Here is a 25634-nt window from a genome sequence, read left to right as displayed (position 1 = left end):
AAAATTGTCTTTATGTTGTATTTATATTATAGCAGTAAGAAAAGAAAGACATTGCCTTTTTCAATTTGTTACTAAACGTTACTGTGATCACACAGCATATATTTAAGATAATTTAAGCTTCATATTTCTCTAAAGAATTATCAATTTGTTACATCAGCAACAGTAAGAACATACACTGTTATACACCTTTAAGACAGTTTGTGATTTTTGCGTAATTAATTACACGTGGAGACAGTGGTACATATTACTAATCGAATGCATGTAACGAGCATACCTCTGAATTCAGGGGTGAAATGAAGAGTCTGAAGAAGGGAATTGAGGTAACAGGTTCCACCCTGATTTCTGATTCCGCTTAAATTGGTGAATTCTCTGGGAGCAGGGGGCTCCACAGCTTTGGTCTTTAATTTCTTCCCTTTTCCACACTGACTATGTGACACACTGGAATTATCCTCTTCAAATAGGTCCCCAAACATTGTGAAACTAAACACTACCCTTAAAGAAAAAGGCATGTTATATAAATGCTTTTAATTTTAACCCAGACTGTCCGCACATTTCACTGTCTTATACTTGGGACTATCTACTTTAAGTTGTTCCTTAGAAAGTATACACAGTAGTGTGGGTTTTGGAGGCCGCAAGACCTGGACGTTTTCATCCCTGCTCCACACGACCTGCGTGACCCCGGCTAAGTTACTTAACTGTGTTCCTATATGTAAAATGGGAAACCGCCTATCACGCGGGGTCATTTCAACAATCACACGACATAAGGAAAGAAGGGCATTTCGTGCGCGGGGTTGGGCACACAGTAAATGACAGCCGTTTAAAGAAGGCACATGGACACCGCTCCTGAACAACGGAAGACACCCCATCACCCACCTGATCCCACGCTGGGCGGCAGCGCCGATCCCAGATTCTGAGAGTTGACAGGGGCCCCGGGACCCTCAATCCCTCCTAAAGTCTCTGCTTCTCACACTTGGACCAGATTACGACACCCGCCTGAACTCAATGGGAGAAATTCATCTGTCCAGTAGTTTAGCAGATGGTCGCAGAGCGGGAGAGCCGGCGGAGGGCCATGGTGAGAGCCGGCCACGAAACTCACGGGGTTCCAGTCCCTCCGACAGGAACCCAGAGATCCCAGCACCACCGGGACCTGGAGGGCCGCTCAAGGCCTCACACCGAGTGCGGCGGGGGGTCCCCCGGGGACGAGCAAGGCAGAGCGCCCAACGCAGGTGCTAAGGCACAGGAAGCACTTTAACGGCAGGAGGTTCCTTTGCAACCCGTTCCTCGCAAGAAAAGCACGAAAACTGCAACGGGAAGGTGTGGCCTCGAGCTCGTGTCCGGGCTCCTGTCTCCCCCAGCGCACCGCCGAGGTCAGGCCCTCGGGACCCCCAAGCCACCGCGGGCCGGGGACTGTGAGGGGGCTGAGCCCGCGGCCGGGGACCCCCGAGCGGACGCCGGGAAACGCCGCGTCCCGGGGCCGACGGCGCAGACCCTCGCCCCGCCCTCCTCAGGCCCAGCCGCCCGCACGGCCCCAAGCCTCCCACGTCCCCGCGTCCCCGGCCGCCGGCCCCACTTACTGCCTAAAGGCCTGACCCCCGCCACAGCCAAGTCTCGAAGCGAACGGACGCGCCCACAGCGAGGGCCGCCATGGTGGCGAGGGCGGGTCTCCCACGGCCCCGAGCGCCAGCGATCTACGGAACACAGGGACTACGCCTCCCAGAATACCCCGCAGGAACGCCGGACCGTCGCGCGCGTTCTTATGGGCAATGTAGCTCTTTTTTCCCCGGAGAGTTCGATGGTCGCAGTGGGCGGCAGAGCTGGCTCCTGCAGTGACCCATGGATTCCTGGGTCAGCTTGACCTTTCCGCCGCTCGCTCATTCATTCACATCTTTACGTTTATAGTTTTTGCTGTTCGCAATCCATACAAAGATCATACGTTTTCTGGCCTGGGTAATTCCCAAGTGGCTAACCACTGGAAACATTTGTGTAGGGCTTCAAGTTCACCTTCACTTTCAAATAATTTTCCAGATGTTTCTCTTGTGGAAACCCTGTGAAAAACGTTCCAAATAACCTCGAGCTTTTACAACATCCTCAGAGTGTAGTTCGTCCCCACCAACTGGAAGTACTTGCTGAAGAGTACACTAAAAATACCTCGAAATTATCCTCTCTTGCTCGCTTTGGTACCTTCAGTGCGTTATTTCTGTAGCCCGTTTAGGCTCTTCTGGCATCTCCCCTGTCCAACGCAGCCTCCTTCCAGGCGTGAATGAGGAAGACAGGGAGAAAATCATTTTGGCTTCAGCCAAAAGTGAATGATGAGAACGGCAACGGTGATTCAGACCACTGCAGCAAACATTCCTTGTGTGCTTTCTCTGTGCGAGGCATTGGGCGGTTGGGGGGGAGCGGACTGCGGGACGAGGGTGTGTTTGGTGGAGTGCGGGAGACAGATATAGAGATTCCTGACGAAGGACACCAGGCCTGTTGGGCGAGCCCAGAGCAGAGGTCTAGACAGAGGAATGTGGAAGCAGAACAGAGAAGAGTCCCAGCAGAGAGCTTCTGTGCAGGTGACCGCCCACTGCATGTGATGAGTGTATGGAAATTGAGTAAAAATAGATGACAGTCACATTCCATCGCACCCCTAAAATGGGCCATGTAAGTGGACTTGTCAATTTCATGTCAGCATTTTGAGGCCTCAGATGGTTTGGAGACGGAACAAGAGAAGCAGCAAAGCCAGGCGTTTGAGAGACCCTTGGGAACCTCAAGTCCACTGCCAGTGGTGAGGGTGTGGGGCTTCCAGTCTTTTCTGGACAAGGAGTCTTTGGTAGTCAGGCTAAAATCCAAATTTTCCTCTGGGACATACTGCAAACATACCTGCTTTCTTGTCATTTACTCTCCTTTTTATCTTGCTGAGTCCTCAGGGTCCAAACGGGTTGCTGAATAGTTTTTCTCTGTAGCCCTGACACTCACTGCATGCTCTGCCCAAGGTAAAGATTGAAAGCTGTTCTTATCTGGAACATGTACAAATAGGTGTCTCACCATGTGCTACCCGTTCATTATTGTTCTCATGAGTAAATCATAGGCAATGAAATTTTATTTTAATTGGTCGGATGAGTACACGCCCTCTCTTGGGGAGGTTTTGTGTCCGTGCTTCCTCTTCTGGCTGTATTGCTCGCACTTAGAACCCACGCAGCTGGACTGCTCTGGGCTGGTTATCTGATCCATGGCTCCTGCAGTGCTGACCGGCTTCCTTCCTCTGTGTGTGTGTCTCCTGCTGACACCCGGCTTTGCCGACGCAGGCAGGCTGCTGGTGGTACCCATGGATGGGAGCCACTGGTTTACCATGCGTTCGGTTGTGGAGAAACTCATCCACAGAGGGCATGAGGTGGTCGCAGTCATGCCAGAGGTGAGCTGGCAGCTGGGAAAATCATTGAATTTTACGGTAAAGACTTACTCCACGTCTTACACTCTGGAGGATTTGAATCATCAGTTCAGGATTTTTTCCGAAGTTCAATGGAAAACTCGGGTACAAAGTTTTCTTTCCCTGTTAATGATTTCATCTGGTAGTGGCTTTCTTGAACACTTTTACTCACATTGTAGGAGTCTGTTTAACGACGCCAAGTTAGTAAAATACCTAGAAGAGAATTCTTTTGATGCGGTCTTTCTGGATCCTTTTGATATGTGTGGCTTAATTGTAGCCAAATATTTTTCCCTCCCTTCTGTGGTCTTCACGAGGGGACTTTTATGCTACCATCTTGAGGTTGGTTCACAGTGTCCCAGTGCTCCTTCCTATGTTCCTAGACTTCTCTCAGGGTTCTCAGATGCCATGAGTTTCACTGAGAGAGTGTGGAATCACATCTTATACTTGGAGGAACATTTATTTTGCAGCTACTTAATCAATACTCTTTTAGGATTTGCTTCTGAGATTTTCCAAAAGACGGTCACAGAATATGATCTCTTCAGCCATACGTCAATTTGGTTGTTACGAACTGACTTTGTGTTTGACTATCCCAAACCCGTGATGCCTAACGTGATCTTCATTGGCGGTATCAACTGCCATCAGGGAAAGTCACTGACGAAGGTGAGTTACCTTTCCTGTAGCATATTCAGAATAATCTGGTGATGGACCTAAAAAGATTCCTTACTAAACTGAGATTTGTCATTGACATTTGTAATTTCTTTCTAGTTGGATGAATTATTTTGCAGCAATTCATTTAATTGTGTTATCAAATTTTACAAGCTGTCCTCTTTGATATGCACGTGGGTACAACTGATATAATTGTATTTAATTTCCAGGCTGTTTTTTTAAAGTGTCTATGATATAATTTTATTTTTTGAATGTGTAAAACATTTGCATGGTTCAAAGACAAAATTATAAAAAAGCTGTACCCAGAAGTCTCAATCCTGTCCATGTGTCTTCCTCCTTGTTCCCACACCATGGGGAACTATTTGAAATCGTTTCTGGCTTATCTTTCCTGAGTTCCTTTTGCAACACCAGCCATTTATGCATTTTCGCAAAAGTTAGTATATACGTCTCCCTTTGTATCTTGCTTTTTTCAATTAAAAATGTTTCCTGAAAGTCGCTTCTTACCAGTTCATAGAGACCTTTCTCATTCTTTTGTCCAGCCACATAGTACTCCATTGTGTGGCTGTACCAGTCCTCATTCAACTTCTGTGTTATGGATGGACACTGGATTGTTTCCAGGTCTTTGTTATTAAAATAATGGAGTAGTGGGCAACCTTGCACGTATGTTGTATTCGTGGAGGTGTCTTTAATTCCTAGAAGTAGGAGTAAACATGTACTTATTTTTTTTATTGTGGTCATAATAGTTTACGACATTGTGAAATTTCAGTTGTAGATTATCATTTGTCAAACACCATATAAATGTGCCCCTTCACCCCTTGCGCCCACCCCACCCCCATCTTCCCCTTGGTAACCACTAAACTGTTCTCTTTAACCCTAAGTTTGTTTATCTTCCATAAATGTTTCCCACCGTTGGTTTATATTCTCTGTCTGGCTTATTTCGCTTAACACAATACCCTGAAGCTCCATCCATGTGGTTGTGAATGGGGTGATTTTGTCTTTTTTTGCGGCTGAGTAGTCCCCCAGTGTATATATATATACCACATCTTCTTTATCCTTTCATCCGTTGATGGGCACTTGGGTTGCTTCCACGTCTTGGCTATTGTGACTAATGCTGCAGTGAACATAGGGGTGCATAAGTCTCTCTGTATTGTTGATTTCAAGTTCTTTGGATAAATACCAGTAGGGGCATAGCTGGGCCATATGGTATCTCTATGTTTAATTTTTTTGAGAAATCTCCATACTGTTTTCCATAGTGGCTGCATTCCCATCAGAAGTGTATGAGGGTTCCCTTTTCTCCACAACCTCTCCAACATTTGGTATTTTTTGTCTTAGCGATTGTAGCCATTCTAATGGGCAAAAGGTGATATCTAAGTGTAGTTTTGATTTGCATCTCCCTGATGATTAGTGATGTTGAGCATCTTTTCATGTGCCTATTGGCCATCTGTATATCTTCTTTGGGAAAATGTCTGCTCACATCCTCTGCCCACCTTTTGATTGGGTTTTTTTTTTTTTTTGTAGTTCAGTTGTGTGAGTTCTTTATATTTTATGGAGATTAACCCCTTGTTGGATATATTATTTCGAAATATTTTCTCCCAGTTGGTGGGTTTTCATTTTGATCTTGGTTTCCTTTGCCTCCCAGAAGCTCTTTAGTCTGATGAAGACCCACTTGTTTATTTTTTCTTTTGTTTCCCTTGTCTGAGTAGACATGGTATTGAAAAAGATCCTTTTAAGGCTGACGTCAAAGAGTGTACTGCCTATATTTTCTTCTAGACGTTTTATGGTTTCAGGTCTTACCTTCAAGTCTTTGGTCCATTTTGAGTCTATTTTTGTGTGTGGAGAATGATAATGGTCTACTTTCATTTTTTTGCATGTGGCTGTCAAGTTTTCCCAGCACCATTTATTGAAGAGACTTTCCTTTCTCCATTGTATCTTCTTGGCTCCTTTGTCAAAAATTGGCTCGCTGTAGATATGTGGTTTTATTTCTGGGCATTCAATTCTGCTCCATTGATCTGTGTGCCTGTTTTTGTACCAGTACCATGCGTTTTGATTACCATACCTTTGTAGTATATTTTGAAGTCAGGGATTGCGATACCACTTGCTTTGTTCCTTTTTCTCAGGATTGCTTTGGCTATTTGGGGTCTTTTGTTGTCCCATATGAATTTGAAGATTCTTTGTTTTATTTCCGTGAAGAATGTCATTGGGATTCTGCTTGGCATTGCCTTGGATCTGTAGATTGCTTTAGGTATTATAGACATTTTAACTTGGTTTATTCTTCCAAGCCATGTGCATGGAATACCTTTCCATTTCTCTATGTCATTGTCAATGTCTTTCAGGAAAGTCTTATAGTTTTTCTTGTATAGGTCTTTTACCTCCTTGGTTAAATTTATTCCTAGATATTTCATTCTTTTTCTTGCGACTGTAATAGGGATGGTATTCTTGAGTTCTCTGTTAGTTCGTCAGGCTGTGTTTTTTAATACTGTTTTTGGAATAAAACTGAAAAACAGTAAGAAATGAAACTTCCCTTTTTGTTAATTCAATGGCACTGCCTCTAGGAAAAGGTTCTTAGCAGTTCTGTATGCATCTTTTCCAATATTTCTGAAATTATCTTATATATATGCATATACCTAATGTAAATTCTCACACCCATTTTATTAAAGAGAAATCTAGTATCAGACTGGACACAGTGTTCTTTAGCTCTCTTTTTCCACTTGCCAATAAATTGTGGACATCTTGACAGGCAATTCATACAAATCTGTCACTTTTTAAAAATAATTGCATAAAATTCTTTACTTTGGGTGCACCATAGTTTATTTAACTAACTAATATTGATAGATATTTAAGCTTTTTCCACTTTTTAGTTTTATTAGCAAGATTGAACTAAACATTCTTAAATAATTTCTTTCCATTCATACATTTAATATTCTTGCTCTTATCTCAGTAGGCTAGAGTCCTTAGGACGAGGGTTGTTGGGTCACAAGGTATGCACATATTATATTTTAATAAATTTGATGAATGGTTTTCAAAATATTGAACACCCTGACACTTTGGTCAACAGTATATGAGAGTTTTAGTTTTTCCACACTTACTCCAGCTCCAGATGTCGTCAAACTTTCAAATTTTCTAGCAACATATCCTACACAGCTGCTTCAATTTTCATTTCCTATTTTCACAGATATATTGGCCATTTGCATTTCCTCTTTGTGAATTATGCATTCATATTCTTCAATAATTTTTATAGGGCTATCATTTTATTGCTAATTACTATAAGTCTCCGGTGTATTAGGAGTATTAACACTTAGCTTTTTATATGTGTTGCAAATAGTGTTTCCTGGCTATTCTTTGTCTTTTGTCATTCAGGATTTTCATTTTTTGATAGTCAAACGGGTTAACTCTTTACGTATGGTTTTTGGACTTCAACTTGCTTAGGTCTATTCCAAGCCACAGATATATAAACATTTTCTGCATATTATGTCTTAATTCCTTCAATGTCAACAGTTTTATTTCTTACAGTGAGAACTGTACATGGTATAAGGATCTAACTTTATTATTTTTCTAAGTGGATAGTCCATCGTCTCAACATTTAATAAACAGTCCACCCTTCAACTACTGAATTGAGATGCATCTTTACCATATTTAAAATTTTCATATTTGTCTGGATCTGCTTTTGAACTCTAGGTTTTGTTCCAGTGATTGATTTATCTATCATGGGCCAGTACCATATTTTTATTGTAGTAGCCTTGAAGTAAGTTTTAATATCTGGTATGGTGAGCTCCATACTCACTGTTCTGTCTTCTAAATTTTCTAGGTGATTCTCATAATTTATTCTCCTTCACAAAACTGAAAACTATTTTATGTAGTTCAAAAAAATAATAATAAACCATTAGGGCTCTGTTAATATTACATAAAATATTTTTATTAATTTGAGAAAGATCGACATCTTTTTGCTATTAACTTTTCCTATTCAGAATGAAGTATTTATTTATACAGATCTCGTTTTATGTCTCTCAAGGAATTTTGCATTTTACCTTCTCTATCTTTTATTGTTCTTACTAAAATTTATTCCTGGGCATGTTATTATTTTTGGAATCTCGTGAACAGGGCATTTTTTCATTTCTATTTTGAACTGGTTATTAGTCATTCAAGTATAGCCTCGGTTTTTGTATGTTTGTTCTGTGTCTAGCCATATTACTAATTTCTCTTATTAATTTATAAGGTTTCTTACGCATACAATATCATCTGCAAATAGTAACCCTCCCATTGATACCTCTTATTTTGCTTTACTAGAGCAAATCATTGTGAAATAATTAGTTCAAAATAGTTTTCAATAGTTCACGCACAATGCTGAGCAGTTGGTCCGGCCAGTTTGAATTGGGGTTCGGTCACTTGCAATCGAAAAGCTCTTACAGGAGTAAGATTCCTGGCGAATGTGTCGTCTCTCAATCCAGATGAAACACTTGGTGGCTTATCTCTGTCTATTATTTTATTGAGGATGTACTGTAAGTTTTTATTTACTGCTCTGGCTGCTCACAAGGCTCAGTACATTTTCTAAGTCATATTCTCTCACTTGCTGGCAGCCTGATTTTCCCCTTTGAACTAAGCGGTGGTTGGGGATGGAGTGTGCACTCAGTGAATCTACGCTGTGTACACTCTGGTTGTGTAAGTCGTCCTACTCACAGCCTGAATCAAGTCCAGCTAGGACAGCATTCTGCAAGGACCTCTGCTCCCCTCACCTTGCCCACAGGGGGCACCAGGGTTCTCACATAGTGGAGGAGGTTTCACCCAGATGAGGTACAGACACAGACACACGAAATCTAAGACCATAATGATGGATTTGTTTAGCATGACTGAAAGCAAGAGGAGAATCAAAGTGTCATCTGGATTGTAGGATGTACAGACTTGTTAATGCCTCCCAATTCTTTGAGAAACATTTCTTGAATAAAAATAATTAAGCAATTTCCATCAGACACATGCTAAAAGTGAACTTCAGTGTTTTTGTAGCAGAGAACATGTTATTTTGTTTGTGTAAGTTCAAGATGCTGCATAAGGGATTGGCAAACATTTTGGAAGGGGCGAGAGAGCAAATATTTTAGACTTTGCAGGCCGTGTAAGGTCTCTGTTGTGTTCTGTGTTTGCTTGTTTACAGCTCTTTAAAAATGTAAAAACCATTCATAGCTCATGGGCCATACAGAAACAGGTCACTCAGATTTTCCTGTCCCTTTGGACGCTGCGGACAAGATTTCTGGGACCACAGGGGAAAGTCAGAATTGACACAACTGAGAAAGAAGGGACTGTAGTAGGAAAACTTAAGTTTATATATACTGTAATACTCTACTCACCCTGAGAGAAAGCATTACACCACCAGGTAACAAATATACTAGCGTAACAGAATGCTACCGGTACAAGGCTGGATGACTCGGAGGAGGAATAATTTACTTTTAAAACGTTAGGGAGTTAACCTAAGTCCCTCTGATCAGCTGTGGGCCCGTGGTTTGTGTTTCCATTTATTTTTAAGAAAAGTGCTGTGATTGGATGCAAAGCCCATGTTGTTGCTCCTGCAGTTTGGGTTCCAACTCTCCCCCCACACACATCCTTCCATCAGCAACAGCAAATGCAGGGGAGCAGGGGGAGTTTGCGATACTCTTGACCTAGGTGCCTCATTTACGATCTGCACATGGTTCCTCCACCCGTGTGGCTGAGAGGACAAGTGGTCTCTGTCCTGGCCCATCTGCACCCCCCTCCTCCTCGGTTGTGTCACTCTGGCTTTTCCCTGGGGGCCCAGAAATCTTGTTCCCTGTGTCCAAAGGGACTAGACATTTCCTAGGTCATGTCATTGGACTTTCTCTCCACTGCACGTCCTGGGGGGTATAGACTAGCTCTTCCCAAAGGTAAAGAGTGAAAGCCGTGTCTTTCTTCCTGGAAAAGATATCAATTCCACAGGATTTATTGGGAAGCTTCCATGCAGATTACTAAGAGACTCTGAAATGTGATGTCCTCCACTGAAGCTTTCCAGACTCGACTTCAGAATCCTGCTGGGCTAGGTTGGCTTAGAGGTAGGAGGGCTGGAGGAGTACTGGTGCAGGGGGCAGAACTGGGAAGCGAAATGCCCACACAATGTGGATTAGTGCACAGAGAGGGGAGCCTGGAACTGTTCCTAGGAAATCACAGAGGGCTCCAGAGACGAGGTGATTCAGAGCCGGTACTGGAGGGCTGTCTGGGAAACTGGGGAGGGCATCCAGCCTCACCGAGTCCAGTGCCAGCCCAGCTTTGTCCTTTTTTTTTTTTAAATTAGGCATGGCTTTCTGCTCTTGGCAAGACCATGCTGTGGTTCTTTAAAGGCAAGGAATTTCAAGTGAGCTTCTCCCCCTTTACTCCCTATCCATGGTGGTGCCAAGCATCACCCAGCTGCCACATGCACCCTCACCCTCCACCCAAGGGTGGGGCCCTGCCACCTACTGAACCAATGAGTTGAAGGTGGCACATGGGTCACCCAGAGGGGTTTAGAGATAATAAAGCCACATATACTTTTATATTGAAATATAGATAGTTTATATATGTTTGGTCATACAAGTATATATATAAAACACATGGTTTTACATATCTATTAAAGAATATATATGTATAAAGATTTTATATATGTGAAATATTGCATATATTTGTAAATATAAAGTAAGCATCATTCTCAAAGAGGAATTCTGATCTCAAAGAGGCCCCATTTACAAAGAGCCTGGATGCAGCATAACTACATAAGTAAACTTTCATCAGACCTGTGGACACGGTCTATCTTTCCTTCTTGTTTCAGATGGCACCTGAGCCCTTTGGAAAGGCACACAGTCTGTGGTACCTTGCTTGAAAACAGGAGTCATGGCCTGAATCTCATCTGTCCGATGAGAAGGAAACATCACCTGGTGATAGAGTGTGTGTTATGCATGTGTGTTTTTGGGTGTGTATGCGCATGTGTGTGAGTGCTGTGTCTCAGGCCCCACATAGGCATTTTCCTGAGAGTCGCCTATGACACAATCTCCTTGGGTCTGTCCAGGGGACTTATATTCAGAGATATAATTAAATAGTTTAACAAGAACTGCAGATCATCATTCAGGAGAACAAAGAATAGTTTTAATGGGAAAAAAACCCAGAAATCCCTTCCAGTCTTTTTCAATTTAAGGGGAATCCAGCAGAATGGACTACTGGGTCCAACTGGAAGGATCTGAGGTCCAGTCTACACAGGTCAGGGCAGTCGTTTGATCTCTCGAGAACGGGAGGCTGGATGTGTTTACACAGCAATAAAAGATCCGGGCTTCCTCATTTCTCTCAGATTCTGGCTCCATTCCAAAATTTAAATTAAAATTCATCTGTTAAAGGAGAAACCCAATGCCTCGCACCATGGTTATTTATTTCCACTTTTCATTAGCAAAGTTTTGAAACCACCACCAAAGAAGGCCTTTCACCATCATGTCCCACACGTCTCCACGTACTCTCATCGTACTCATTGAACTGGGAGAACAGTGGCCCTACTCCTTCAAACACGATTGCGAAAGCTCCAAAATTTTCCACCCCAGTTCTCTTGCCAGTGCCGACCCTCCCCAAATTACAGCTCCCCTTCAAAAGGCATCGGGATCCACGCTGAGTCTTACAAGGAGAGCACAGTCCACTCTAAGAGCTCAGCCCATGTGCCTGGCTGGTGATCCCCTCTGCCAGAGAGGAAAATGGCCTGGGGCTCTCAGCCCTGGGCTTGCTGTGGTACTCTCCACGACCAGTCCACCTCCCCTCCCCACCAAACATCCTTCCTCATTCTCTTTCCAAGGCTACTTTCTACTTCAAGTTGCCCTTTAACTTCAACAGTATTAAAACGTGGAGAAGTTTTAACCCCCTAGGAATCCGCTTACTAATTCTGAGAGTTTCTAATGGTGGAAGTACTGAATACGTCAGGGGACAGGAGGCACCACTCTTAAGTCCACATGCAGGTCAATCCATGAGAAAGACTCTGGGAAGGAGACAACGGTAAATATTTACTACATGTGTGGAGGCAGGAACTCTTCCAAAACATAGAGGCAACAGAAACGTCAGAAAGAGTTGATAAATTTGGTAGTGGTGGGAAGGGGGATGTGACATCGGAGACAGGATGAGCCAGGCTGTCTGTCCTCAGAACATGGAGACACCATGGACAGCTGGCCCAGTCAGGGCCAGGTGACGGCAAAGCAATGTCCATACGACATCAAGGGAAGACAGAGACTAAGACCCTTGTGGAGGAAGCTGGTTTGCGGAGCTGGGAATGGGGCAAACATGTAGAGAGAGAGAGGGGCAAGAAACCAAGGGTCCAGTGAGGTCAGACAGGCTTCCTGTAGGTGGATTCTGGGAGGTTCCCCTATATCCTCACAATAAACCCCCTTTGTGATTGAGCTGATTTGAGTGGGTTTCTTCCTTGCACATAATTCCTTATCTCACGTCTTGGGTCTCTGGAATTAAGAATTTCCAGACTTTAGAAATGTAATACGAAGAAAGGGTTATATGCGTGAACCTTACATCCCAGCTGGGTTTGGGACAAACAGTATCCATTAATCAAGGAGATTAATATTGTTGTAACAAATGTATGAATATTCACCCAAGTGAGACAACTAAGACTATAAACAGCCTCACATCAGGCCAGGTTCTGAGGCCAAACAAGTTCACATCAGATGGCTTTGTCAGAGGCTTCTGGACTTCAGAATCCCACATAAAGAATTTCAAACTGTACAAACAATGTGACAGCCCTCCCTACTCGAAAGCAAGGATAGAATTGTTCTGGGTAACTCTGGTGCAAGTGTTTACTGCGGAGAAATTTGAAAGCTCAAAAACACACATACTGTAACAAAATGAAGGCTGGCAGGCATGACAAAATTGTCTTTATGTTGTATTTTACATTATAGGAATAAGACAGATATTGTCTTATTCTTTCATTTTCTTACTAAACATCACTGTGATCACACACCATATATTAGAGATAATTTAAGCTATATACCTCTCTCCAGAGAGAATTATAAATCTACATGTTACATCAGCAACACTAAGCACATCCCGTGTTATACAGCTCTGAGATACTTTGTGATTTGGCATAATTAATTACACCTAGAGACTGTGGTAACATCACCAACCAAACGCATGTAACGAGCATACCTCTGAATTCAGGGGTGAAATGAAGAGTCTGAAGAAGGGAATTGAGGTAACAGGTTCCACCCTGATTTCTGATTCCGCTTAAATTGGTGAATTCTCTAGGAGGAGGGGGCTCCACAGCTTTGGTCTTTAATTTCTTCCCTTTTCCATGCTGATTATGTGACATAATGGAATCATCCTCTTCAAATAGGTCCCCAAACATTGTGAAACTAAATACTACCCTTAAAGAAAAAGGCATGTTATATAAATGCTTTTAATTTTAAACGAGACTGTCCGCACATTTCGCTGTCTTATACTTGGGACTATCTACTTTAAGTTGTTCCTTAGAAAGTATACACAGTAGTGTGGGTTTTGGAGGCAGCAAGACCTGGACGTTTTCATCCCTGCTCCACACGACCTGCGTGACCCCGGCTAAGTTAGTTAACTGTATTCCTATATGTAAAATGGGAAACCGCCTATCACGCGGGGTCATTTCAACAATCACACGACATCACGAAAGAAAGGCATTTCGTGTGGGGTTGGGCACACAGTAAATGACAGCTGTTTTAAAGAAGGCACATGGACACCGCTCCTGAACAACGGAAGACACCCCATCACCCACCTGATCCCACGCTGGGCGGCAGCGCCGATCCCAGATTCTGAGAGTTGACAGGGGCCCCGGGACCCTCAATCCCTCCTAAAATCTCTGCTTCTCACACTTGGACCAGATTATGACACCCGCCTGAACTCAATGGGAGAAATTCATCTGTCCAGTAGTGTAGCAGATGGTCGCAGAGCGGGAGAGCCGGCGGAGGGCCATGGTGAGAGACGGCCACGAAACTCACGGGGTTCCAGTCCCTCCGACAGGAACCCAGAGATCCCAGCACCACCGGGACCTGGAGGGCCGCTCAAGGCCTCACACCGAGTGCGGCGGGGGGTCACCCGGGGACGAGCAAGGCAGAGCGCCCAACGCAGGTGCTAAGGCACAGGAAGCGCTCTGACGCCAGGACGTTCCTTTGCAACCCGTTCCTCGCAAGAAAAGCACGAAAACTGCAACGGCAGCCCCTCGCCCCGCCCTCCTCAGGCCCTGCCGCCTGCACGGCCCCAAGGCTCCCACGTCCCCGCGTCCCCAGCCGCCGGCTCCTCTTACTGCCTAAAGCCCTGACCCCCGCCACAGCCAAATCTCGAAGCGAACCGACGCGCCAGAAGCGGAGTCCGCCATCATAGCGAGGACGGCTCTCCCACGGCCCCGAGCCGGAGCGATCTAAGGAACGCGCGGACTACGTCTCCCAGGATGCCCCGCGGGAGCGCCGGCCCGTCGCGCGTGGCCTTGTGGGCGATGTAGATCCTTAGCCCGGAGCGTTCGGGAGTCGGCGGGAGACTCGAGTGTTCGCCTCTTGTTTGGGTCGTGGCTTCCTGTGCTCGCTGGGTCAGTCGGCCATTCACTAATTCATTCACGTTTTTAGGTTTATAGTCATTGCTGTTTGCTATCCATACAAAGATCACTTGTCTTTTGCGCTGCCTAATTCCCAAGTTACCTAAGCGTGGGAAACATTTGTGTGGGGCTTCAAGTTCGCCTCCACTTTCCAAGACATTTTCCTGATGTATCTCGTGTGCAAACCCTGTGAATAAAGTTCCACAGAACCTCGAGCCTTTATAACATCCTCAGTGTGCAGTTCGTCTCCGCCAAGTGGAAGTAGCATACGGAAGACTGCTCTAAAAATATCTCGAAATGATCCCCCTGTCCACTTGGGTACCTTTAGTGGATTATTTCAAGACTGTAGGCTCTCCTGGCATCTCCCCTGCCCACCCCAGCCTCCATTGAGGCCTGAATGAGGGAGACGGAGAAAATCATTTTGGCTTCAGCTAAAGGTTTGAGAGATTGAGAAGAGCAACGGTGATTCGGTCCAGCGCAGCAAACACTCCTCGTGTGCTCTCTGTGCGAGGCATAGCGGGCAGTGGTCCGAGTGGTTAAGTTCACGTCTCCGCTTCTGTGGCCCAGGGTTTTGCCGCTGGAATCCTGGGCGCGGACCCAGCACTGCTCATCAAGCCATGCTGTGGCAGGTCCCACATACCAGAACCAGAGGACCTACAACTGGGGTATACAGCTCTGTACTGGCAGGCTTTGGAGAGAAGCAGGAAAAAAAAAAAAAAAAAGAGGAAGATTGGCAAGTGATGGTAGCTCAGGTGCCAATCTTTGGGAAAAAAACCCGAAACGGATGACAGTCACATTCCATTGTGCCGCTAGAATGGGCCATGTAGGTGGACTTGTCAATTTTATGTCAGCCATTTGGAGGCCTCTGCGTTTGGAGATGGAACAGGCAAGCAGCAAAGCCAGGCATTTCAGAGACGCTTGGGAACCTTCCCTGGCAGTGAAGAGGTCCGTGGTGAGGGGTTCAAGTCTTTCCGTGGAATCTGGGATGCCAGTCTTTTGTGAGTCAAGAGTCGTCAGTAGCTGGGATAAAATCCAAATTTCCCTTTCGGATAGACTGCAAAAATACCAGCTTTCTTGACATTTACTTTCCTTTTTACCTTTCTGAATCCTCAGGGACCAAAAGCGTTGCTTAATAGTTGTTTTTACAGTGGTCGTGTTGTTTGCTGTATGATCTGTGCCCAAAGGCAAAGGTTAGAGCTGTTCTTATCTGGAACACGCACAAATAGGTGTCTCAGCAAATGCTACTCATTCATTATTGTTCTAATGAGTAAATCATAGGTAATGAAATTTTATTTTAATTGGTCGGATGAGTACACGCCCTCTCTTCGGGAGGTTTTGTGTCCGTGCTTCCTCTGCTGGCTGTATTGCTTGCACTTAGAATCCACTCAGCTGGACTGCTCCGGGCGGCAGTTATCTGATCCATGGCTCCTGCAGTGCTGACCGGCTTCCTTCCTCTGTGTGTGTGTCTCCTGCTGACACCCGGCTTTGCTGACGCAGGCAGGCTGCTGGTGGTACCCATGGATGGGAGCCATTGGTTTACCATGCGTTCGGTTGTGGAGAAACTCATCCACAGAGGGCATGAGGTGGTGGTAGTCGTGCCAGAGGTGAACTGGCAGCTAGGAAAATTGTTCAATGTTACGGTAAAGACTTATTCCACGTCTTACACTCTGGAGGATTTGAATCATCAGTTCAGGATTTTTTCTAAAGCTCAGTGGAAAGCTCGGGTACAAAGTTTACTTTCCCTGTTAATGATTTCATCTGGTAGTAGCTTTTTTGAATACTTTTTTTCACATTGTAGGAGTCTGTTTAATGACGCCAAGTTAGTAAAATACCTAGAAGAGAATTCTTTTGATGCGGTCTTTCTGGATCCTTTTGATATGTGTGGCTTAATTGTAGCCAAATATTTTTCCCTCCCTTCTGTGGTCTTCACCAGGGCACCATTTTGCCACCATCTTGAGGTTGGCTCGCAGTGTCCCGGTGCTCCTTCCTATGTTTCTAGATTTCTCTCAGGGTTCTCGGATGCCATGAGTTTTACTGAGAGAGTGTGGAATCACATCTTATACTTGGAGGAATATTTATTTTGCCGCTACTTAATCAGGACTGTTTTAGAATTTGCTTCTGAGATTTTCCAAAAGACGGTCACAGAATATGATCTCTTCAGCCATACGTCAATTTGGCTGTTACGAACTGACTTTGTGTTTGACTATCCCAAACCGGTGATGCCTAACGTGATCTTCATCGGCGGTATCAACTGCCATCAGGGAAAGCCACTGACAAAGGTGAGTTACCTTTCCTGTAGCATATTCAGAATAATCTGGTGATGGACCTAAAAAGATTCCTTACTAAACTGAGATTTGTCATTGACGTGTGTCACATCTGTAATTTCTTTCTAGTTGAACAAATTATTTTGCACCAATTCATTTAATTGTGTTATCAAATTCAACAAACCTGCCCTCTTTGATATGCACGTGGGTACAACTGATATAATTGTATTTAATTTCCAGGCTGGTTTTTTTTAAGTCTCTATAATTTTATTTTTTGAATGTGTAAAACATTTGCATGGTTCAAAGTCAAAATTATAAAAAAGCTGTACCCAGAAGTCTCAATCCCGTCCATGTCTCTTCCTCCTTGTTCCCATGTGAAATCATTTCTGGTTTATCTTTCCTGGGTTCCTTTTGCAACACCAGCCATTTATGCATTTTCACAAAAGTTAGTATATACATTTCCTTTGTATGTTGATTTTCAATTAAAAATGTTTCCTGAAAGTCACTTACCAGTTCATAGAGACCTTTCTCATTCTTTTGTCCAGCCACATAGTACTCCATTGTGTGGCTGTACCAGTCCTCATTCAACTTCTGTGTTATGGATGGACACTGGATTGTTTCCAGGTCTTTGTTATTAAAATAATGGAGTAGTGGGCAACCTTGCACGAATGTTGTATTCGTGGAGGTGTCTTTAATTCCTAGAAGTAGGAGTAAACATGTACTTATTTTTTTATTGTCACATAATAGTTTACGACATTGTAAAATTTCAGTTGTAGATTATTACTTGTTAGACACCGTATAAAGTGCCCCTTCACCCCTTGCGCCCACCCCACCCCCATCTTCCCCCTGGTAACCACTAAACTGTTCTCTTTATCCGTAAATTTGTTTATCTTCCACAAATGTTTCCCACCGTTGGTTTATATTCTCTGTCTGGCTTATTTCGCTTAACACAATACCCTGAAGCTCCATCCATGTGGTTGTGAATGGGGTGATTTTGTCTTTTCTTGCGGCTGAGTAGTCCCCCAGTGTATATATATATACCACATCTTCTTTATCCTTTCATCCATCGATGGGCACTTGGGTTGCTTCCATGTCTCGGCTATTGTGAATAATGCTGCAATAAACATAGGGGTGCATAAATCTCTCCGTATTGTTGATTTCAAGTTCTTTAGATAAATACCAGTAGTGGCATAGCTGGGTCATATGATATTTCTATGTTTAATTTTTTTGAGAAATCTCCATACTGTTTTCCATAGTGGCTGCATTCCCATCAGAAGTGTATGAGGGTTCCCTTTTCTCCACAACCTCTCCAACATTTGGTATTTTTTGTCTTAGCGATTGTAGCCATTCTAATGGGCAAAAGGTGATATCTAAGTGTAGTTTTGATTTGCATCTCCCTGATGATTAGTGATGTTGAGCATCTTTTCATGTGCCTATTGGCCATCTGTATATCTTCTTTGGGAAAATGTCTGTTCACATCCTCTGCCCACTTTTTGATTGGGTTGTTCTTTTGGTGTTCAGTTGTGTGAGTTCTTTATATTTTATGGAGATTAAGCCCTTGTCGGATGTATGATTTGCAAATATTTTCTCCCAGTTGATGGGTTCTTTCGTTTTGATCATGGTTTCTTCTGTCTTCCAGAAGCTCTTTAGTCTGATGAAGACCCAGTTGTTTATTTTTCCTTTGTTTCCCTTGTCTGAGTAGACATGGTATTCAAAAAGATCCTTTTAAGGCTGTCTTCAAAGAGTGTACTGCCAATATTTTCTTCTAGATGTTTTATGGTTTCAGGTCTTACCTTCAAGTCTTTGGTCCATTTTGAGGCTATTTTTGTTTATGGAGAAAGATAGTGGTCTACTTTCATTTTTTTGTATGTGGCTGTCCAGTTTTCCTAGCACCATTTGTTGAAGACACTTTCCTTTCTCCATTGTATGTTCTTAGCTCCTTTGTCAAAAATTAACTGACTGTAGCTGTGTGGTTTTATTTTTGGGCATTCAATTCTGCTCCATTGATCTGTGTGCCTGTTTTTGGACCAGTACCATGCGTTTTGATTACTATACCTTTGTAGTATATTTTGAAATCAGGGATGGCGATACCACTTGCTTTGTTCCTTTTTCTCAGGATTGCTTTGGCTATTTGGGGTCTTTTGTTGTCCCATACGAATTTTAAGATTCTTTGTTTTATTTCTGTGAAGAATGTCATTGGGATCCTGATTGGGATTGCGTTGGATCTGTAGATTGCTTTAGGTAGTATGGACATTTTAACTGTTTATTCTTCTAAGCCATGTGCATGGAATAGCTTTCCATTTCTTTATGTCATTGTCAATGTCTTTCAGGAAAGTCTTATAGTTTTCCTTCGATAGGTCCTTTACCTCCTTGGTTAAATTTATTCCTAGATATTTCATTCTTTTTCTTGCGACTGTAATAGGGATGGTATTCTTGAGTTCTCTGTTAGTTCGTCAGGCTGTGTTTTTTAATACTGTTTTTGGAATAAGACTGAAAAACAGTAAGAAATGAAACTTCCCTTTTTGTTAATTCAATGGCACTGCCTCTAAGAAAAGGTTCTTAGCAGTTCTGTATGCATCTTTTCCAATATTTCTGAAATTATCTTATATGTATGCATATACCTAATGTAAATTCTCACACCCATTTTATTAAAATGAAATCTAGTATCAGACTGGACACAGTGTTCTTTAGCTCTCTTTTTCCACTTGCCAATAAATTGTGGACATCTTGACAGGCATTTCATACAAACCTGTCACATTCTTTTTAATAATTGCATAAAATTCTTTGCTTTTAACATACCATAGTTTATTTAACTAACTAATATTGATAGATATTTAAGCTTTTTCCACTTTTTAGTTTGATAAGCAAGATTGAACTAAACATTGTTAAATAATTTCTTTCCGTTCATACATTTAATATTCTTGCTCTTATCTCAGTAGGCCAGAGTCCTTAGGATGAGGGTTGTTGGGTCAAATGATATGCACATATTGTATTTTAATAAATTTGACGAGTTGTTTTCAAATTCATCACCCTGACACTTTGGTCAACAGTATATGAGAGTTTTAGTTTTTCCACACTTACTCCAGCTCCAGATGTCGTCAAACTTTCAAATTTTCTAGCAACATATCCTACACAGCTGCTTCAATTTTCATTTCCTATTTTCACAGATATATTGGCCATTTGCATTTCCTCTTTGTGAATTATGCATTCATATTCTTCAATAATTTTTATAGGGCTATCATTTTATTGCTAATTACTATAAGTCTCCGGTGTATTAGGAGTATTAACACTTAGCTTTTTATATGTGTTGCAAATAGTGTTTCCTGGCTATTCTTTGTCTTTTGTCATTCAGGATTTTCGTTTTTTGATAGTCAAACGGGTTAACTCTTTACGTATGGTTTTTGGACTTCAACTTGCTTAGGTCTATTCCAAGCCACAGATATATAAACATTTTCTGCATATTATGTCTTAATTCCTTCAATGTCAACAGTTTTATTTCTTACAGTGAGAACTGTACATGGTATAAGGATCTAACTTTATTATTTTTCTAAGTGGATAGTCCATCGTCTCAACATTTAATAAACAGTCCACCCTTCAACTACTGAATTGAGATGCATCTTTACCATATTTAAAATTTTCATATTTGTCTGGATCTGCTTTTGAACTCTAGGTTTTGTTCCAGTGATTGATTTATCTATCATGGGCCAGTATTTTTTATTGTATTTATGTATTGTATTTATGATTGTACCATATTTTGATTGTAGTAGCTTTGAAGTAAGTTTTAATATCTGGTATGGTGAGCTCCATACTCACTGTTCTGTTTTCTAAATTTTCTCTGATTCTCAAAATTTATTCTCCTTCACAAAACTGAAAACTATTTTATCTAGGTCAAAAAAATAAAAATAAACCTTTAGGGCTCTCTTAATATCACCTAAAGTATTTTTATTAATTTGAGAAAGATCAACATCTTTTTGCTATTAACTTTTCCTATTCAGAATAGAGTATTTCTGTTTATTTATTCAGATCTTGTTTTATGTCTCCCAATGAAATTTTGCATTTTACCTTATATATCTTTTATTTTTCTTACTAAAATTTATTCCTGGGCATGTTATTATTTTTGGAACTCTTGTGAACAGGGCATTTTTTCATTTCTATTTTGAACTGGTTATTAGTCATTACAGTATAGCCTCGGTTTTTGTACGTTCTGTGTCTAGCCATATTACTAATTTCTCTTATTAATTTGTAAGGTTTCTTAGGCATACAGTATCATCTGCCAATAATAACCCTCCCCATTGATACCTCTTATTTTGCTTTATTGGAGCAAATTGTTGTGAAATAATTAGTTCAAAACAGTTTTCAATAGTTCATGAACAATGTTGAGTAGTTGGTCGGGCCAGTATGAATTGGGGTTTGGTCACTTGCAATCGAAAAGCTCTTACAGGAGTAAGCTTCCTGGCAAATGTGTTATGTCCAAATCCAGATGAAACACCTGGTGGCTTAACTCGTCTGTGGGTTTGTTGGGCAGGTGCTATGTGTTTTTATCTACTGCTCTGGCTGCTCACAAGGCTCAGTACATTTTGTAACAGAGTCATATTCTCTCACTTGCTGGCAGCCTGATTTTCCTCTTTGGACTAAGCAGTGGTTGGGGATGGAGTGCACTCAGTAAATCTATGCTGTGTACACTCTGGTTGTGTAACTCATCCTACTCACAGCCTGAATCAAGTCCAGCAGGGACAGCATTCTGCAGGGACCTCTGCTCCCCTCGCTTTGCCCACAGTGGGCACCAGGCTTCTCATATAGTTGAAGAAGTCTCACTGAGATTAGGTACACACACACACACACAGACCATAATGATGGATTTATTTAGCATGACTGAAGGCAAGCTAAGGAGAATCAAAGTGTCATTTGGACTGCAGGATGTACAGACTTCTTAATGCATCCCAATTTTTCTAGAAACATTTTTTGGACTAAAAGTAATCACTTTTCGTCAGGCATATGCTAAAAGTGAATTTCAGTGTAGCAGAGAACATTATTTTGTTTGTGTAAATTCAAGATACTGTATCAGGGATGAGGAAACTTTTTTGTAAAGGGCCAGAGAGAAAATATTTTAGACTCTGCAGGCCATAGAAGGTCTCTGTGGTCCCTTTTTTGTTTGCTTGTTTACAGCTCTTTAAAAATATAAAAACCATTCTTACCTCACAGGCCATACAAAAACACACCATCAGATTTTCCTGTCCCTTTGGACATGGGGGAAATTTCTGGGCCCCCAGGGAAAAGTCAGAAGTGACACAACTGAGGGAGAAGAGGAGTCTAGTAGGAAAACTTAAAGTTTAGATATACTGTAATACTCTACTCACCCTGAGAGAAAGCATTACACCACCAGGTAATAAATATACTAGTGTGAGGGAATGCTACCGGTACAAGGCTGGATGACTCGGAGGAGGAATAATTTAAACGTCAAACGTTAGGGAGTTAACCTAAGTCCCTCTGATCAGCTGTGGGCCTGTGGTTTGCGTTTCCATCTATTTTTTAGAAAAGTGCTGTGATTGGATGCAAAGCCCACGTTGTTGCTCCTGCAGTTTGGGTTCCAACTCTCTCCCTACACACATCCTTCCATCAGCAACAGCAAATGCAGGGGAGCAGGGGGAGTTTGCAATGCTCCACACCTAGGTGCCCCCATTGAGGATCTGCACATGTTCCTCCACCCGTGTGGCTGAGAGGACAAGCCGTCTCTGTCCTGGCCCATCTGCACCCCGCTTCTCCTCGGTTGTGTCACTCTGGCTTTTCCCTGGGGGCCCAGAAATCCTGTCCCTGTGTCCAAAGGGACTAGACATTTCCTAGGTCATGTCATTGGACTTTCTCTCCATGGCATGTCCTTGGGGGTCTAGACTAGCTCTTCCCAAAGGTAAAAAGCAAAAGCCTTTTCTTTCTTCCTGGAAAAGAAACTCAGTTCCACAGGCTTTATTGGGAAGCTTTCATGCAAGTTACTAAGAGATTCTGAAATGTGATGTCCTACACTGAAGCTTTCCAGACTTGAGTTCAGAATCCCGCTGGGCTAGGTCTGTGCCAGAGGCAGGAGGGCTGGGGGAGTTCTGCTCCAGGGGCCAGAACTGGGAAGTGGAAATGCTCACACAATGTGCACAAGTGCACAGAGAAGGGAGCCTGGAACCGTGTCCAGGGAAATCAGAGAGGGCTCCAGAGAGGAAGAGATTCACAGGCGGTGCAGGAGGTGTGGGAAAGTGGGGAGGGCATCCAGCCTCACAGAGGCCAGTGCCAGCCCTGCTTTGTCCTCTTATGACCTCTTGGACATAGGCCAGTGGCCTCTTGAACACCAGGTCTCAGGCCTGCTGGGCCCCTCCTCAGCCTACGACAGAGCTGGGGCCCACACTTGCCTTGGAAGGTGGAAGGAGCAAGAGCTCTCCCTCTTTCAGTGTGGGCTCAAGTCAGGTACCCGGGGCTTTGCAGAGGTGTCCTCAGTTGAGCGCCTATTAACTGGGAATTGCTCTCTACAGCCTCAGGCTGTAGAAGCAGATGAAGGTGCCAGAGGCTCCTGGTTGTGGCTGTCGAGAAGTGATGGTGCAGCAGGTGGCTCTAAAGCCTGCTGCTGTCATCCTCAGGCAGGTGTTAATAAGACAGCTGGCAGAGGCAAGCCTCGCTCTCCCTGGCCACCTTCACCTGCGTGGCATTGTTTGTCTCCCCTGCCAGAGGTGCGCTCCTGCAGGTCAGGGGTGAGTATCTGAATGTCCGTCCTTTTTTTTTTTTTTTAAATAAAAATAGACTTTATTCTTTACAGCTGTTTTAGGTTCACAGCAAAATTGGGTGGGACATACAAAGACATCCCATGGACCCTCTCGATCCTTTTTGGTCTGTAGTGGCCAGTCCAGCACTCAGGACCCAGCAGATGCTCAACAGGTGTTTGGTGAATGAGTGCCACTTCAGCCAACTGATGGGAAAATGGAATATTGCTCTTTCTAGAAACTGGGGAGACTACAACTTTAGGCCTATTAAAGTTAGGCATGGCTTTCTGATCTGAGCAAGATCAGGCTGTGGTTGTATTGATGGCAAGGAGTTGCAAGTCAGCTTCTCCCCTTTGCTCCCTATCAGTGACGGTGCCAGCACCACCCAGGCCCCACCTGAGCCTCACCTTCCACCCGAGGGTGGGACCCTGCCACCTGCTGAACCAGAGAGTTCAATGTGGTTCATGGGTCACCCAAAGCTGTTTAGAGATAAAGCTGCATGTGGTTTATATTCACCTACTACAGAGAGACATCTATAAAATATATTGGACCATATATAGTTTATACTTGTTTGGTTATATATATCTGTAAATATATATAAAATATGTGGTCTTATGTATCTATTAAAGAATATATATATATAAAATTTTTATGGATGTGAAATGTTACATATATTTATAAATATACAGTAAGCATGATTCTCAAAGAGGAATTCTGAGCTCAAAGAGGGCTCTTTAACAAAGAGCCTAGATACAGTGTAACTTCAAATGTAACCTTTCATCAAAAGACCTATGGACATGGTCTTTCTTTCCTTGTTTCAGATGGCAGCTTAGCTCTTAGGAAAGGCACACACATAGTGTGTGGTACCTTGCTTGAGAACAGAAATAATAGTCTGAATCTCATGTCTGATGAGAAGGAAACATCACCCACTGATAGAGTGTTTGTGTTTGGGTGTGTATGCGTTCATGTGTGGGTGCCATGTCCCAGGCCCCACGTAGGCCATTTTCATGAGAGTATCCTTAAACAAAATCTCCTTGGGTCTGTGCAGAGGAATTCGATTCAGGGATGTAATTAAATACTTAAGAACTGCAAATCATCATTTGGGAGAACGTTAAAATAGTTTTAATGGGGAAAAAAAAGGAAATTCCTTCCAGTCTTTTTCAATTTTTGGTGAGATCCAGCAGAATTGATTACTGGGTCACCTGGAAGGAATTGAGGTTCAGTCTATGAGGTTGAGGGCAGTTATTCCAGTTCTGGAGAACGGGAGGCTGGATGAGTTGACACAGTAATAAATGATCCAGACTTCCTCATTTCTCTCAGATTCTGGCTCCATTCCAAAATTCAAATTCAAATTTATCTGTTAATGGAAAAACCCAATGCCTCCCACCAAAGTTATTTATTTCAACTTTTTGTTATCAAAGTTTTCAAACACGCACAGAAGGAGAGACTGTAGGGTAATGAACACCCATATATCTACCTCCAAGTTAAGTAATTTTCAATATTTTTCTGTACTTATTCATTTATCCCCTTTTCTTCTTTGTAAAAAATTTTTTTTACTGTCATTTTTTAAAGAAACTTCTTGACATGTCATTCCATTCCTAAATACCTCACCAGGTATAAAAAATAAGGAAATTGTTACCTAACCACAATATCATTATCACACCTTAGAAAATCGATAATTCTTTAATGTTATCTAATTTCTGGTCTATAATTAAACTTCCCCCATTGTCTCAAAAAATGTCTTTTACATAGAAGTCACTGAAATAGAATTGAGAATCTAGAAATTAAACCATACATCTATGGACAATTGACTTTTGACAAAGGTGTCAAAATCGTTCAATGGGGAAAGAATTGTCTCTTCAACAAATGGTGCTGAGACAATTGGATATCTACATGCGAATGAATGAAGTTGGACCTTACCTCACACGAGGTATAAAAGTTAACTTACAGTTGATCAGAGATCTAAATATAAAAGCTATAACTGTAAAACTCTT

General features: G+C 42.7%; 2 protein-coding genes across 2 annotated transcripts; both read left to right on the top strand.

Moving 5' to 3' along the window:
- Positions 1-3108: 3108 nt before the first annotated feature.
- On the top strand, positions 3109-11445 carry LOC106844855 (UDP-glucuronosyltransferase 1A10-like). The gene is made up of 2 exons (XM_044751580.2): positions 3109-4072; positions 10878-11445. The coding sequence occupies exons 1-2, from the start codon at positions 3215-3217 to the stop codon at positions 10926-10928; spliced, it is 909 nt and encodes a 302-aa protein (XP_044607515.1). The 5' UTR covers positions 3109-3214; the 3' UTR covers positions 10929-11445.
- A 1497-nt stretch (positions 11446-12942) lies between these two features.
- LOC139041035 (UDP-glucuronosyltransferase 1A10-like) lies at positions 12943-16975 on the top strand. The gene has a single exon (XM_070489352.1). It carries the CDS (start codon positions 16061-16063, stop codon positions 16958-16960), a length of 900 nt encoding a protein of 299 aa, XP_070345453.1. The 5' UTR covers positions 12943-16060; the 3' UTR covers positions 16961-16975.
- Positions 16976-25634: the final 8659 nt, after the last annotated feature.

The sequence above is a fragment of the Equus asinus genome, chromosome 19 (assembly GCF_041296235.1).
Source record: "Equus asinus isolate D_3611 breed Donkey chromosome 19, EquAss-T2T_v2, whole genome shotgun sequence".
NCBI classification, from domain to species: Eukaryota; Metazoa; Chordata; class Mammalia; order Perissodactyla; family Equidae; genus Equus; species Equus asinus.
The sequence above is the reverse complement of the archived record's forward strand: the minus strand, read 5'-3'. Positions and strand labels throughout refer to the sequence as shown.